Genomic DNA, 16,671 nt, shown 5'->3' on the forward strand with positions numbered 1-16,671 from the left:
CTCACAATCTAACCTGTACGATAGTCATAGTCTAATGTCCTACCATATTATTATTATTATTATACCTATGTGTACAAGGAGTATTACAAGAAATGTCAGGTTTAAATGGAGTTCACATATTTTCCTTTTTATCAGAGCGAGCAGAATGAGATTTTCCTGGATGTTGTTGAGCGGATGACAGTTGCTATTGGTACCAATGTGAGTATTTGCGATGCTGCATATACTATACAATATATATATACAATACAATAACTTTTGTAAAGCACTTTTCTCCCATAGGACTCAAAGCGCATAGACATGTCTCAGATCAGCACATAGTTGCAGGCTGGACTGTGTTACAGATGAAATAGTCAGGTGTTCATAAATGCCAGACCAAACAGGTGGCTTTTCCGACTTAAATGCTTCCAGGGATGGAGATGTCCTGATTGGGTGTGGCAGGGAGTTCCAGAGTGTAGGGGCAGCATGACAAAAGGCTCTGTCTCCAAAGGTTTTGAGGTGGACTCTGGAGGTGACCAAGTTATTAGATCCTTTTCTAAAATTGTGTGATGTGTGATGCAGTTTCAACGAATTCTGCAGATATCCAGGGCCCAAATTGTGTTAGCAAGCCAACCCCATCACATAACACCAATCCTTCACTCACTCCAGTGGCTACCCGTAAAATGGCAAACTCTATTTACAGAATACATGCGGCAAACAGAAGATAAGAGTCTAAAAGAGGGAAATCTTAAAATTTTAAACACATACAAATAAGAAGTACCGTACATTTCTCCCAGAGTAAAATGAGCCATAAATTACTTTTCTCCTATGTTGCTGTCACTTACAGTAGGTAGTAGAAATGTGACATTACCGACAGATTATGGACTAGCCCATCTTCTCATAGGGGGGTTGTCAGAGTTTTCTTTATTTTTAAAAGTATTTAGTGAATGGCAGTTGCTCCGTCCAACTGCCAAAATAGTGAGCAGGGAGGCTGGCCAGCATTTTTGTATTAATCATTTTCAGAGAATGTCTTTATAAAGAATAAAGGCCATGCTGAGAATCTCCATAAGGAAATGGACTAGCCCAAAACCTGTCGGTAATGTCAGATTTTTACTATGTGCTGTAAGTGACAGCAACATAGGAGAAAAGTAATTTATGGCTCATATTACTCTGGAAGAAATGTACTTCTAAATTTGTATGTGTTTTAAATTTTAAGATTTCCGTGACTGTTCCACTTTAAGGGTCCTTTTACACTTAACCTCCTCAGCGGTATGGACGACTATACACGTCCATCACCGCCGGAGGTCGCCGCTCAGGCCCTGCTGGGCCGATTTGAGCGAAATAAAAAGCAGCACACGCAGCCGGCACTTTGCCAGCCGCGTGTGCTGCCTGATCGCCGCCGCTCTGCGGCGATCCGCCGCGAGCAGCGGCGAAAGAGGGTCCCCCCAGCCGCCCGAGCCCTGCGCAGCCGGAACAAAAGTTCCGGCCAGCGCTAAGGGCTGGATCGGAGGCGGCTGACGTCAGGACGTCGGCTGACGTCCATGACGTCACTCCGCTCGTCGCTATGGCGACGATGTAAGCAAAACAAGGTAGGCTGCTCATTGCGGCCTTCCTTGTTTATTCTGGGCGCCGGAGGCGATCGGAAGAACGCCTCCGGAGCGCCCTCTAGTGGGCTTTCATGCAGCCAACTTTCAGTTGGCTGCATGAAACAGTTTTTTTTTTATTAAAAAAAAAACCCTCCCGCAGCCGCCCTGGCGATCTTAATAGACCGCCAGGGAGGTTAAAGGACCACTATCGCGAAAAAAGTAGGCAGTTAAAATCTGACAGAACAGACAGGTTGTGGGCCAGTCCACCTCCTCATGGGGGATTCTCAGGGGTTTCTTTGTTTTCAACAGCATTTCCAGAACATCAGTTTAACTGCCAAAATAGTAAGATACCAGCCAGCCTCCCTAATCACTTGCACACTATTTTTTTCAGTTAGACTTTGCAACTGCTGTTCAGGAAATGCTGTTGAAAACAAAGAAAACCTTGAGAATCCCCCATGAGGAGATGGACTGGCCCAAAACCTGTCGGTTTTGTCAGATTTTAACTGCCTACTTTTTTCGCAATAGTAGTCCTTTAACCACTTCAGCCTAACTGGACAAAATTTCTCGTCCAGTTAGGCTGCGCGCACTCCCGCGGGTCACGCGTGCTCCCGCAGCCCCCCCGTGCTTGCTCCCGCTACCGGCCGTTAGCTCGGCGAACAGTGAAAAGGATTATAGATCCCTTTCACCGATCGCATCCCCCCCGGAGAAAAGCCGGCAGCGTCTCTCCAGACGCTGCAGCTTTTCTGGTTCCAAAAAGTTACGCGTCTTCTTTCTTCTTCCTGGGAGCGAGCTCGATCGCTCCCAGGACTATTTGACTGTGGCCATCTTGTGGCCAAATAGTAAAAGTACACCCACATGCATTTAACATTATTCAGGCACACTTTTTACATAAAAAATTACTGTTTACCTCCCACACCACTAATTACCCACATACAATTTTTAATAACAAAAAAACAACAAAAATTTACAATAATAATTAAAAAAAAAACATAAATAGTTACTTAAGGGTCTGAACTTTATAAATATGCATGTCAAAGGAGTGTACTAATATATATTTTTTAAATTATGGGCTTGTAAATAGTGATGGACGCAAATTGAAAAATTGCACCTTTACTTCTAAATAAAATATCGGCGCCATACATTGTGAAAGGGACATAATTTAAATGGTGTAATAAGCAGGACAAATTGGCAAATAAAGTACATGAGTTTTAATTATGGTAGCATGTATGAATTTCAAACTATATTGGCGAAAAGCTGATAAATAATGATTTTTTTTCCATTTCTTTCTTAATATTCCTGTTAAAATGGATTTAGAATAAATTAATTTTCAGCAAAATGTATCACCCACAAAAAGCCTAATTGGTGGCGGAAAAAACAAGATATAGATCAATTCATTGTGACGAGTAGTGATAAAGTTATTGGCAAATGAATGGGAGGTGAAAGTTGCTCAGATGCAAAAAAATTTCAACCCTGTGGGCTTAAAGAGAACCAGAGATGAAGCACCCTCTTGTATTTTACCTTATAAATCAGTGGGAACATGACAGTAAACACCTAATCTGCCCTTTGTTTCATTGTTCTCTGTGTAATCTGACTGTTATCACGTCTGATAAGAATCCCCGACTGAGAAGTCAGGCTGCTCCGTCTAGCTTTGCTACAGAAAGATTATAGCTAAGTCTGTCTTCTGTGGTGTTATTTCAAGCCCAAGCCTGCCCCCTTGTGGCTTTGCTATAATGACTCAGCAATAATCATTCCCAGCAAAGCCAGATTTAATTGCTCAGTCTGGGATTCTTGTGACTGCTGTTAACAGACACTTTTAGCAGTGAGGAGGAAACAGAGAGCATGGTAAGTGTTTTCTCTAATGTTCTTACTGATATACATGGTAAAATACACAAGGGTGCTTCCTCTCTGGTTCCCTTTAAGTGGTTAAAGAAAACCTGAACTGAAAATTAAAAGTCAAAATAAGCATACACAAGTCATACTTACCTCCCATGTAGTCTACTCCTCAGTGTCTTTCTCCTGTCCTGCGTCCTGTTTGTTCACTGTAATCAAGGGAATTTTCCGTCCTCCATTTTGAAAATGGCCATTACCCCCTAACAGCTTTCCGGTCAGCACACTGTTAAACTGTAACACCGCCCACTTGAGCCATAGGGAAACATGGACATTACCTGGTACATCAGTTTTCCTCTCAGCTATAACTGACAGCAGCTGATATATAACTGACAGCAACTGATATATTTCAGATCTGACAAAATATTGTCAGAACTGGAAGGGATTATTGTCAGAAGAAAATGGTGAGCTTCTGAAAGTAATGTTCATTTGAAGTTACCTCATGTGTTTATTTTAAATATTTTTACTCAGTACAGGTTCTCTTTAAAGAGGAACTCCAGTGAACATTTTACTGTTGGCAGGTGATGTAGCTGCTGGATGGTTTTTGGCAGTTGGAAACAGCTGTAGCTATTTTCCACAATGCAACAAGGTTCACAGACAGGAAGTTCGAACTTTTCTTGTGGGAGGGGTTTCAGCACAATATCAGTCATACAGCGCCCCCTGATGGTCTGTTTGTGAAAAGGAATAGATTTCTCATGTAAAAGGGGGTATCCGCTACTGATTGGGATAAAGTTCAATTTTTGGTCGGAGTTTCTCTTTAAACGGTTGCTCTGTTATAACTGAAAGACAACTGATTTTCAAAATGATATCCATGTTATCCACTCAGTTCAAACTATGCGCATTTTAACTGAAAGCTTTTTCACAATGCACTGCTATAGAGGAGGAAAAAAAAGGCATGGAGGAGTCTCAGGTAATTCTTTTATTTACAAAAGCACTTGCTGAACTGCAGTTGCTCAGACCAATTGCCAGAATATTGTGCGAGCAGGGGGGTTGTTAAATACTATTACCCCGCTGAGTTGTCGCATCTCGGAAGGAGAAGAATTTCGGTAATCCAGCAATTACCCGATAGTATCGGGTAATTACCATGGGCGGGGCCCGGACGATAGCATTGCTGCTTTGGCACTATGTGAGGCGCAGTCGGAGCCAAATAGTCCTGCCTTGCCCCTGATGATCTATTTGTGAAAAGGTAAAGCTTTCTCATGGGAAAGGGGGTATCAGCTACTGATTGGGGTGAAGCTCAACCCTTGGTTACAGTTCCTTACTTACTGTAAGCGACAGCACAGCAGCATAGCAAAAAAGTAATAGTGCATTTTACTCTGGTTGAAATGTACATTTTATATGTATGTGTGTTAAATTTTACACTCTTTTGTGACCGCGGTCTTTTAATACGGATTTGGTCTGTTTTTTACCTTTGTGGTTTCAGGGTACTCTGCTGAAAGCTGATGTCCAGGGTGAACTGCGACTTAAAAATTTCTACCCGAACTGTCCAGGTTGGTAATCTTCCTTCTAGCTGATGATTTGTGATGTTATGTGACGTAGATGTGATGGGAAACCTGCATAAACGGCATAGTTCTATAAAAGGGGCAGAGCTTTAGCTGGAAATAGGGAAAGCCACAGTGGCAGTCCGGTCACAGTGTGTATGCCGGTCACAGGACATCTGAAGTGGACAGAAGAGTGTGCACACAATATGGCTGCTGCAGAGAAGTGCAGAATAATAAGGCCCAGTTCACACTGGCAATTAAGTGGCAAACAGTTTCGTGAAAACAGATCTGATTATCTGTCGATCAAATTTGGTTTCACTCCGATGCCACTCAGCTGCTTCCGTTCCATTGAAAAGTCAAGTAAGAAAAAAGTAAAGGAAAAGAGGATCTTATTGGGAGGAATGGGTGGAATGTATAGATGCAGTGGCATAGCAATAGGGGGTGCAGAGGTTGCTACTGTACTGGGCCCTTGGGCCAGAGGGGCCCTCCCTCAACTGCAGTACCAACTCTTTATTGGTCCTGTGCTGTTAATAATCACTTCTATAGATGCTTTGATTAGTAGTTATCAATAACAAACTGTTCCCCATCCCCTTCTTGCACCTCAGCCATATTTATTTCCTTTTAAACAATACCAGTTGCCTGGCAGTCCTTCTGATCTCTTTGGCTGCAGTATTGTCTGACTCGCATACCTGAAACATGCATGTGCCTAATCTGCATGCTTGTTCAGTGTCTATGGCTAAAGGTATTAAAGGAGAACTGTAGTGAGAGGTATATGGAGGCTGCGAGGCTGCCATATTGATTTCCTTATAAGCAATACCAGTTGCCTGGCTAGCCTGCTGAGCTATTTGCCTGCAGCAGTGTGAATCACACCAGAAACAAGCATGCAGCTAATCTTGTCAGATCTGACAATAATGTCAGAAATGTCTGATCTGTTATATGCTTGTTCAGGGTCTAAGGCTAAAAGTATAAGGGTTTGTTCACACTACAAGAGCTTTTCTAAGCACTTTGTGATTTTAAAAGCTCTTGCTAATGTTATCCTATGTGTGTGTTCACACTTGAGCAATGTGATTTTGTAAAAAAAAACCATAGCACTGCATTAGCAAGAGCTTTTCAAAATCACTAGTGCTTAAAAAGCTCCTGTAGTGTGAACAAGCTTTAAGAGGCAGGGGATCCGCAGGTTAGCCAAGCAACTGGTATTGCTTAAAAGGAAATCAATATAGCAGCAGCCTCCATATACCTCTCACTACAGTTCTCCTTTAAAGGCAGAGGATCAGCAGGGCTGCCAGGCAACTGGTATTGCTTAATGTGGATCCGAGATAAACTTTTATTCATTGCATAATTGTGTTCCTTTCATATAGTTTATATGGCATTCCTCAAGCCAAATACTTTTTTTGTTTTGTTTTAATTCTCTAATTCCCTATAAACTAAACAAGCCACGCCCACAGCTTTTTAGAGTGCCTTGGCACTGTAGCAAGGGCTTATGGGAGCTCAATCTGGGCAGGAGGAGGAGGAGGTTACTAGCCAGAGATTTCAGAGGCAGAGGGGAGGAGGGAGGAGGAGAGGGGACTGAATTTACACACAGGCAAGCTGATAGCATCTCCAGCCCTCAGCATGTTACAAACAGAACATGGCTGCCCTCATTGTATCACAGGAATAAATAATTATAAACTATTGAAGCTGTCTAAACTTTAGATAATATATATAGACAATTTACTTGTTATAGTTAGTTTTTCATCTCGGATCCGCTTTAAGAGGAAATAAATATGGCAGCCTCCATATCCCTCTCACTTTAGCTGTCCTTAAATCTGAATTATTGCAAATACCTTCTGATTTAAGAGGGCAAAACGATATTTAGTCTGTTCCTGCTGCAGGGAGGATTTGCTATGGAAGGTGTGCCGTCTATTACTGCACTAAGCTGAAAGCTACAAATATGTGTGTTGTTATTAGAAGCAGCAGTGTGACTGTACGCTTGTCTTTCAGAGCTGAGGATTGGTGTGAGTGAGGAGTTCTGTGTGGGGAGCTCAGAGCTGAGAGGTAAGTGCTTTCCATGACATTCTGTCACACGCGTTATTAAAGGAAACCAGAGATGACGATTCTTCAAAGCTTTATACATACCTGGGGCTTCCTCCAGCCCCATCTGCACAGATCGCTCCCACGCCGCTGTCCATCTTCATTAACGGGTCCCACAAGCTCGGCCAGACGCAGCCAGTCTGTGGAAGCGCAGTGTGCTCCCTCCGTCTCTCCGTGGCGGAAAATAGTACTGCGCAAAGGTTTTTGACTAGTCCATCTCTTCATTGGGGATTCTCAGTATTTAATTTATACTTTGCTGGAAAGGCTCTATACAAAGATGCAATACACACACACACCCACACACTCCCCCCCCCATCCCTCCCCCCCCCCCCCCCCCGCATTCTGGCAGTTGGACTGAGAAACTGCCAGTCACTAAGTGCTTTTGAAAATAAAAAAATATCTGAGAATCCCCCATAAGGAGACAGGCTAGTCCAGTCAGTCCTGTAATTTCTTACTGCTGTAAGAGACAGCAATAAATGAGAAAAGTAATTTAGAGCACATTTTAATCTGGGAGAGACTTTAAAGAATAGTGGTAATTAGCGCGGGAGTCTATGGGGATCTGCACAATAGTCCGCGATGGGATCAGTCATGACGGTCGCGGCGACCGCATGTCGCTAACTAAGCTTAGTTAAATAATGTTACACAATCTTGTGAAAAACGATAATTTGTCGCAAAAAAATGTGCGTTGTGGGAAAAAGCACCACAAAAAATGCACTGTGGGTACGACTGTTTTTAGAATTTGGCCCATGAGTTTGACACCCCTGCCCTACATGTGTTTTGCAATTTTTTCAGTATTCATTGTTTGATTTTTCGTGGGCAGTTTTTTGATTATTGTTTGCGTTCATATGCAAAGTTTGGAGGCAGGGGATTGGGGAGCAGTAGGTCATATCAGGGTTGGGCAAAGGCGAGAGAGGCTCCAGCCTCAGGGCGCAGTGTAGAGAGGGGGCGCACAACTACCTCAGCTATCATTCCCCTATTGTGTTTGAAGCAGAGAGAATTAAGAAAAGGAGATACATGACAGTGACTGCAAGCCAGATAACTAGAGAGTAAGGTGTGTAGAGAGAGCGCCTCTTAGTCTAATAGCAATCAGTGTGTGACGGCTGGGGTGGCAGGGATGGAGGGGCGCACTTTGGTGTCTCAGCCTCGGGTACTGGAGGACCTTGTCCCAGCTCTGGGTTATAGCATCTGGTGGTGGTGGGTGAGAGCATGAGCAGCACCCACATCACACAGAATACTTTGTGTAGCACTGACCTAAGCCATATGAATCCTGTAATGAAGGCAGCCTCTCACGTATTCCTCCCTCCTGTACAGGGTACGGCTCTGCAGTGCGGGTGGACAGCTGCCAGTTTCACGAGTCTGTAAAACTGGACGAATTTGAGATCAGCCGGATCCTTAAAGTCCTTCCTCCCCAGGGAGAGGTGAGTATCATCGGGTGAATTCAGATACAGAACAATCTCTAGTAATGTGCTTCACCAATCAAATCTACATGTGCTGTGCTACAGAGAGCGTAATGCATTCAGAACAGAGGAAACAATGGCTCATCAGCACCACCTGTTGTAAATGTATAGCAATATTTATCGGGCCAACAAAATCAAACATACAGTATATAAAACCACTTAAAGGACAACTGAAGCGAGAAGTATAAGGCGGCTGGCGTATTTATTTCCTGTTAAACAATACCAGTTGCCTGGCAGCCCCGCTGATCTATTTGGCTTCAGTAGTGTCTGAATCACACCAGAAACAAGCATGCAGCTAATCTTGTCAGATCTGACACTAATGTCAGAAACACCTGATCTGCTGCATGCTTGTTTAGGGTCTATGGCTGAAAGTATTAGAGGCAGAGGATCAGCAGGGTAGCCAGGTAACTGGTATTGTTTAAAAAATAAATAAATATGGCAGCCTGCATATAGCTTCAGTTGTCCTCTAATAGACACCTAAGGAGAGGGGAGGCTTTGGGTCCTATAGAACCTCCTCTGTCCTCTCACCGATCCATCGCTGGCTCCCCAGTAGCAGTATTTGACCAAATTGGTCACTTTCCGCTGCCGAAGGAGGCTTCAGAAGTCTTCAGGAGCCCAAGTGCTCTCGAAAATGAGTGGCACTATACTGCGCACGCCCCAGCACCCTCTGTCGCACACTCACACATGCTCAGTGCAGAGCCGCCGGCTTTGGGAGCACTTGGGCTCCTGAAGACTTCCGAATCCTCCTTCGGCAGCAGAAAGTGACCAATTTGGTCAAATACTGCTACCGGGGAGCCAGCGATGGATCGGTGAGAGGACAGAGGAGGCTCTATAGGACTCAAAGCCTCCCCTCTCCTTAAAGAGAAACTCCGACCAAGAATTGAACTTTATCCCAATCAGTAGCTGATACCCCCTTTTACATGAGAAATCTATTCCTTTTCACAAACAGACCACCAGGGGGTGCTGTATGACTGATATTGTGGTGAAACCCCTCCCACAAGAAACTCTGAGGGCCGTGGTACTCCTGGCAGTTTCCTGTCTGTGGGGGAGATTTATCAACGCATTACCGACAATTTATTCTTCTTAATCTGTTCTAACCAGCAGGGAGAACAGTTCTGCATGATAATAAGAACCTTCTTAAATCCTAGTAATAGTGGCAATTTAGCATGAATTTCTAGAGCTGCAATACAGTTAAGAGAAGTGCAAATCCATCCCTAAACTGGCGCAGATTAAGAAGTGCTTGAAAGCAGCTCTACAGATGTAGAAATGCTGGCTAGACATGATTGCAGACTGCAGACTGTACATGGTTTGTGATGTGCTCCTCCCACCTGCTAAATTCCTCCTCAGAGTCTGCTGCTATCAATACAGCAGATGTGTTGGTTACCTCAGCAACAGCAATTCCCCTCAGACACTGCACTGTCTGAGAGACCTTCCTAGCTCCTCCTATTATACAACAGTTTTAGAAGGAATCTGCACTAATGATTTCTTAAGGTGCCTGAGACAGTTCTGCATGGATTTCTAAAAACCTACCAATATTTTGTCTCAGACACTCTTGATAAATCTGGCCCTGTGAACCTTGTTGCATTGTGGGAAATAGCTGTTTACAGCTGTTTCCAACTGCCAAAAAAGCATGCAGCAGCAACATCACCTGCAAACAGTAAAAATGTCACCATGTAATAAATGTCAGAATGTAAATCAGGGATTTAAAAGATTTTACAATGGGCAAACACTGACACTGACCAAATCATTTATATAGTTCCTCTTTAAGTAAGTATCTGGTTCATTTGTTTATAGATTCCCACCACTAGCTTTAATAGTAAGTAAGCATTTCTATGTAATTATGTACTTTGGATAGGTTCAGCATTAACCCCCCAAGTACTGAACCCAGGTTAAAGAAAGTTCTTGTATTAGTGCTGCAGAACATATAATCATATTATGATGCATTGAATGCAAACATTCTAACTACAAGTGTACAAGTGTCCCTGCGTCCTGTCCCTGTGTCAGTGCTTTTGCGCTACTGCGCATGTCCTGCACTGACAGACGTTGGGACAGGATGCAGGATGGGCTAGGGGGCGGGCCGGCCAGAGGGGCGTGTGCGCAGTGCAACGGGCGGGTGCGTGCGCAAGGCGGTGACAGACCTAGAGCCTGTTTTTAAATGGGCTTAGGTCACTAGTAGTTAATAAAGTGCATATACAACATTTAGGCTGAGAACACACATAACATGAAAGGCTGCGTTTTATGTCATGTTTTCATTTTATGTTGTGTGCGGTTTATACCGCAGATGCGTTTTCAAGCGTTTTAATTTTGTTTGCGGTTCACATATACAAAGCATGTATGCTTTTTGTATGTGTTTTTATATTTCCATGTATGCAAATAAATAGGAAGACAACAGGAAGCAGAAATACATCACAAAACAATTTTTTGTGGAAAAAACACATATAAAAACACATGGAAAACGCATCAAAATACATACTATTGAGTTCCCATTGACTTTCATTATGTGCGTTTTTGCAGATGCATTTTTTTATATGCGTTTTTTCCTGCGGCCCATAGACTTCCATTAGCGGCAAAAAATGTAGCGTTTTCTGCAACGCTACCGTTTATGTTATGTGTGCACCCAGCCTTAAATTTCAACAACAATTCTATAAATCTCTAAACCAGGGGTCTCAAACTCGCGGCCCGCAGGCCATTTGCGGCCCTTGGTACAATATTTTGTGGCCCGCGCCGGCAAAAGCAAAAGAGACATGGAAGCAAACTATTTATCGCATATATACAAGTAATCCGCCGCATCCCCGCCGCTAAACGAGGGCTGCAGAGCCCCCAAATCCCCCGGGCAAACATCCACGACTGCGCTGAAGGGCAGAGCTTTCAGCTGTAGCTCTGCCCCTCCTGACGTCAATCACCGCACGGATCGCCACCTCTCCCCGTCCCTCTCTGTGAAGGAAGAGTGAGAGGGGCAGGGAGAGGCGGCGATCCGCCGCGATTGACGTCAGGAGGGGCAGAGCTGAAGATGAAAGCTCTGCCCCTACCAGGAAATGCCGGCGGATTGCCCCCCGGGCGATTTGGGGGCTCTGCAGGCCTCGTTTTGCATTGGGGACACGGCAGATTACTTGTAATGGGAGCACTGAAGCAAACTATAAGGTAGAACACTTCATGTTCAGAAGAAATAGTTAAAACTGTTAATAATGACATTTGAGGACTTTTTTTTGTGAAATCCCTTATGCGGCCCAGCTTCATCCTAACTTTGCCTCCTGCGGCCTCCAGGTAAATTGAATTTGAGACCCCTGCTCTAAACCCATAAAACAACCAGTGCTGAATACAATGGAACGGCATACAGGTGCATAATTTGCAAAGAGATACTACACCGGGCACAAGATACTGAGTTCCGAGGTCCACAGAGCAGGGGAGGAGCTTTTTTCTTTAAATGCCCACCAGTAGGAAAGATGATGACCTGCAGGCCCACGGCAAATATCAAGCATTTCTTGATCTACCTTCTATTTGTAACTTGTCACTTTGCAATGTCTTGGTTTGTTTTGTCTCTCAGTAAAGTTCTTCTTGTACTTATGTGTTTTTGCTGATGTAAGAAGAGTGACAGTTGTGTTTTGTCCTCAGCTGACAGTGATGCAGTATCAGATCTCGGACAGTATCGGCAGCGCCCTCCCCTTCCACCTCTTCCCCAGCGTGGAGAGAGACCCCGGCAGCAGGTATGGAGCAGAGCACTGCTGCAGAGACAAGGCAATCCCTTCAGATCACATCAGTACATAGCTTCGGACAATGGGCTGGATTCATCAAGCTGCGTTCTAAAGCAGAGCAGCTTAACGAGAGGAGCGCGAGCTCAGCACACACTATGCTGCAGCAGTGCAGCACAACGTGCGCTGGTAACTTACCCTCGCTGCTAAGTAACAGCCTCTCTGCTGAGCCCCGGCGGGTCCAGTGGCTTTAACGGACGTGATCTCCCCACACTAGGATTGGCCCAATAGGCTGCCTGTCATTTAACAGGCAGCCTATTGGGCCAATCATAGTGTGGGGATCATGTCTATTAAAGCCACTGGACACTGACCCCCCCCCCCCCCCCCCACACACACACACACACACAGCTCTCTTCTCTAGCTCTATTTGGCTCTGGTATCGTTTAAGACAGGCAAAGTAAAGCTATATAGTCTATCCTGCTTCATAAGTGAACTTACAATGCCTCTTGTATAAAATGACACATGTAGAGCTCTGGGAATAAGAATGAACAGATGGGGCTTGATTCACAAAAGAGTGCTAACTGTTAGCACGGCCATTTTCGCACAAATTTTCGCGTTCACGCAAAAACATTTAATTGTGCGCGAAAATTTGCGATCGCCCGCAAGCGCAAAAATTAGCGCGAAAGCGGCCGTGCTACCAGTTAGCACTCTTTTGTGAATCAAGCCCATAGTGAGAAAACCAGACACTCCCCTGCACAGGAAGGCTTTCGCTGGTCCCACCCTCCTCTTCTGTACTCTGCAGGGTCTTCTCACCCAACACTGCTATAATTTGGTATGTGTGTGTGTCCAGCATCTTTATGACCATTAACCCCCCCCCCCCCCCCCCCCGGTGCACACTGTCAGAAAGAAAAAATGGTAGCGGACCTGTCACCCACAAACTTTATTACTGGAAGGGCTGGGTCATGGCAGTCATCTAGGAAGAGAAAAGGTGAGAGACCTGCAGAGAGAAGGACTAGGGAGGGAGTCTTCCTGTGGAGGAGAGAATGATAAAACACTGGTGGGAGGCGCCCTTGATGCTAGACAACAGCTAAAGCTACTGTTTAGGTGAGAAGTGTAGTGTTTTACCTTCTCAAAAGGACCGACAGCATTTCAGGCACTTTTATTGACATGATGAAGCGGGCCGAAATGGAAATGTGCATGAATAAATACATTTCCCATTCATTATTGCATAGCTCCCAACTGTCCCTTTTCGGAGGGACAGTCCCTTTTTGGGAGCCCTGTCCCTCTGTCCCTTTTTCACCCTCATTTGTCCCTCTTTCAGGACTTTGTCCCTTTTTCTATATAAATATGTATATGAATATGCTAAAAATGTGTTTAATTGACTCGAAACCTTATTTCCATCCTTTAAATTGATATATTCATAATTTTAAAATGTTACTATGAAGGAAAATTAACAGGGTAGAAAGGACCAGTGTGGTTTGAATTATAAAACAACATATTTTTCTTATGAAATCTTTATGGTATGCGGGACTAGGGGGTGTGGCAGGGGGCGTGGCTTAAGTGTCCCTTTTTCTCATCTCAAAAAGTTGGGAGGTATGTTATTGGTTTGTCCTTTTGAGAAGGCAAGACATTACACTTCCCACTTATATAGTGGGTTTCATTGGACAAGTAAAATTGGATACGTATGCACCCTTAAACCTGGTACACACATCCCAATTTGATTGGCCAATGACTGGCCAATATTACCACCTCCATGCAGTATGAGGGCCAGAAGATTTTGGAAACTATAAGCAGTTTGTGCAGGTATGCTCTCCTACTACATGGAAGTGGTAACATCGTCCAATTAAAATAGGATACCAGGCTTTAGTTTACAGCCCTCAGCTTTATTTAGGCTCAATATATTGTGCTGTCTGTGTAAGTGTTGAATACTGAGAGATCTTCTCTTGCAGCCGCCTGCGGATCTACTTGAAGCTCCGCTGTGATCTCAGCCCCAAGAGGTGAGTGTGTGACACAGAAGACATGTCAGTCTTTCTTTCTGTACTAATATAAAGGATGATGTACTCAGACTGTCATTCTGTTTGCAGCCAGGCCATCAATGTCCGTGTGCAGATACCAGTGCCAAAAGGAGCCAGCAGGTAAGTCGGCAGCCTGTAAATGTGCAGAATGGTAGAATGTCACACTACTAATGTTTATTGCCCCATCATCAGCTGATGGACTGTTCTGTGTTAGTGTTTCTCAGGAGCTCAGCAGTCCAGATCAGAATGCAGAACTGCTGCTGAACCTGCAGTCGCTGACGTGGAATATTCCAAGGATCCGAGGAGGCAGCCAGCTCTCTGCTCTCTTCAAGGTAACCGTCCAACTCTTGCCTGCTCCAATCCCTGCTCCTCTATATCCTTCTTTCCTGCCCAATCCCACCCCTACTCCTCTGTATCCTTCTCTCTTTTCCAATCCCACTCCTGCTCCTCTATTCCCTTCTCTACTGTCCAATCCCACCCCTGCTCCTCTATATCCTCCTCTCCTGCCCAATCCCACCCCTGCTCCTCTATATCCTCCTCTCCTGTCCAATCCCACCCCTGCTCCTCTATATCCTCCTCTCCTGCCCAATCCCACCCCTGCTCCTCTATTCCCTTCTCTACTGTCCAATCTCACCCCTGCTCCTCTATATCCTCCTCTCCTGCCCAATCCCATCCCTCTGTATCCTCCTCTCCTGTCCAACCCCACCCCTGCTCCTCTATATCATTCTCTCCTGTCCAACCCCACTCCTGCTTCACCATATCCTCCTCTCCTGTCCAATCCCACTCCTGCTCCTCTATTCCCTCCTCTCCAATCCTATCACTGCTCCTCTATATCCTCCTCTCCTGTCCAATCCCATCCCTGCTCCTCTATTCACTTCTCTACTGTCCAATCTCACCCCTGCTCCTCTATATCCTCCTCTCCTGCCCAATCCCACCCCTGCTCCTCTATATCCTCCTCTCCTGCCCAATCCCATCCCTCTGTATCCTCCTCTCCTGTCCAATCCCATCCCTGCTCCTCTATATCCTTCTCTCCTGTCCAACCCCACCCCTGCTCCTCTATATCCTCCTCTCCTGTCCAATCCCATCCCTGCTCCTCTGTATCATTCTCTCCTGTCCAATCCCACCCCTGCTCCTCTGTATCCTTCTCTACTGTCCCATCCCACCCCTGCTCCTCTATATCATTCTCTCCTGTCCAATCCCACCCCTGCTCCTCTGTATCCTCCTGTCCAATCCCATCCCTGCTCCTCTATAACCTTCTTTCCTTTCCAATCCCACCCCTGCTCCTCTATTCCCTTCTCTACTGTCCAATCCCATCCCCACTATTCCCTTCTCTCCTGTCCAATCCCATCCCTGCTCCTTTATATCCTCCTCTCCTGTCTCATCCCACCCCTGCTCCTCTATATCCTCCTGTCCAATCCCATCCCTGCTCCTCTGTATCCTCCTCTCCTGTCTCATCCCACCCATGCTCCTCTATATCCTCCTCTCCTACCCCACCCATGCTCCTCTATATCCTCCTCTCCTGTCCCACCCCACCCATGCTCCTCTATATCCTCCTCTCCTGCCCAATCCCATCCCCGCTCCTCTATTCCCTTCTCTACTGTCCAATCTCACCCCTGCTCCTCTATATCCTCCTCTCCTACCCCACCCATGCTCCTCTATATCCTCCTCTCCTGTCCAATCCCATCCCTGCTCCTTTATTCCCTTCCCTAGATTGGCTGGATGTTTACCATCCTGTTCATTCTCACCCCGGCTTCTCTATTCCCTTCTGTTTAGATTGGCTAAAGGTTAACAGTCTGAATCTTGAGCATAATAAGAAACTCAGGACTAATCCAGACAGTGGGTTTCCTGAGATTTGCTAAGGTCACACAATAATGATTTTTCAGCCACAGGGGAAAGATCTGTTGGGGTTAGAGGAGCGTATCCTCACATTTCTTCCTGGCAGGCCCCAGGATGCTGCGTCCTCAACCACTGACAGACTTTGCAGAGACATCAGCTTCACCTGCTATCGTCTGTCTCTATTCCATTCACTCTAATGCGGAGTGGTGACCAGAATCTGCAGTATGATCCTCACAAAGTAGACTAATAGGGCTCGATTCACAAAGCGGTGCTAACCCAGTTAGACTTTAGGTGTGATAACCATTGCACCACGCCGGTGAAAAGCCAGTTTAGGCGTGATAAGTTTAGGCATAAGTTTAGATCACGCGCAAAGTCCCGCTCGCAAAGCAGCGCCATTAAACTCTATGCAAAGTGTACCAGACTTTGCTAGCGCAAAACTTTTGATCAGCTGTGCACTGCGGTGGTAACCCAGTTGGTGCCTAAACTTATCACACCTAAACTGAGTTTAGGCGAGATAAAGGGCTTTTCACCAGCGTGCGGTTAGCACCGCTTTGTGAATCAGGCCCCTATTGTCATTGTACCATGAGGCGCTGAGAGCCAGGGTATTAAGGGTATTGAGGGAGCTGCCCGGCTGGAGGTATACCCTCTGGAGTACAGAGTATACTCTCTTATCA

The 16,671-nt window shown here is 45.3% G+C and overlaps 1 protein-coding gene across 1 annotated transcript in view; it reads left to right on the plus strand.

Annotated features, from left to right (window-relative positions):
• Positions 1-16,671, plus strand: part of AP4M1 (adaptor related protein complex 4 subunit mu 1) — a 33,936-nt gene that overhangs the window by 16,731 nt on the left and 534 nt on the right. Inside the window, exons 8-15 of the mRNA XM_068274038.1 lie at positions 136-198; positions 4,873-4,939; positions 6,911-6,964; positions 8,312-8,418; positions 12,070-12,161; positions 14,096-14,143; positions 14,231-14,281; positions 14,376-14,493. Coding sequence (XP_068130139.1) covers positions 136-198; positions 4,873-4,939; positions 6,911-6,964; positions 8,312-8,418; positions 12,070-12,161; positions 14,096-14,143; positions 14,231-14,281; positions 14,376-14,493 — 600 coding nt within the window. The remainder of the gene's footprint in view (positions 1-135; positions 199-4,872; positions 4,940-6,910; positions 6,965-8,311; positions 8,419-12,069; positions 12,162-14,095; positions 14,144-14,230; positions 14,282-14,375; positions 14,494-16,671) is intronic.

The sequence above is a fragment of the Hyperolius riggenbachi genome, chromosome 3 (genome assembly GCF_040937935.1).
Source record: "Hyperolius riggenbachi isolate aHypRig1 chromosome 3, aHypRig1.pri, whole genome shotgun sequence".
Classification (NCBI taxonomy): Eukaryota; Metazoa; Chordata; class Amphibia; order Anura; family Hyperoliidae; genus Hyperolius; species Hyperolius riggenbachi.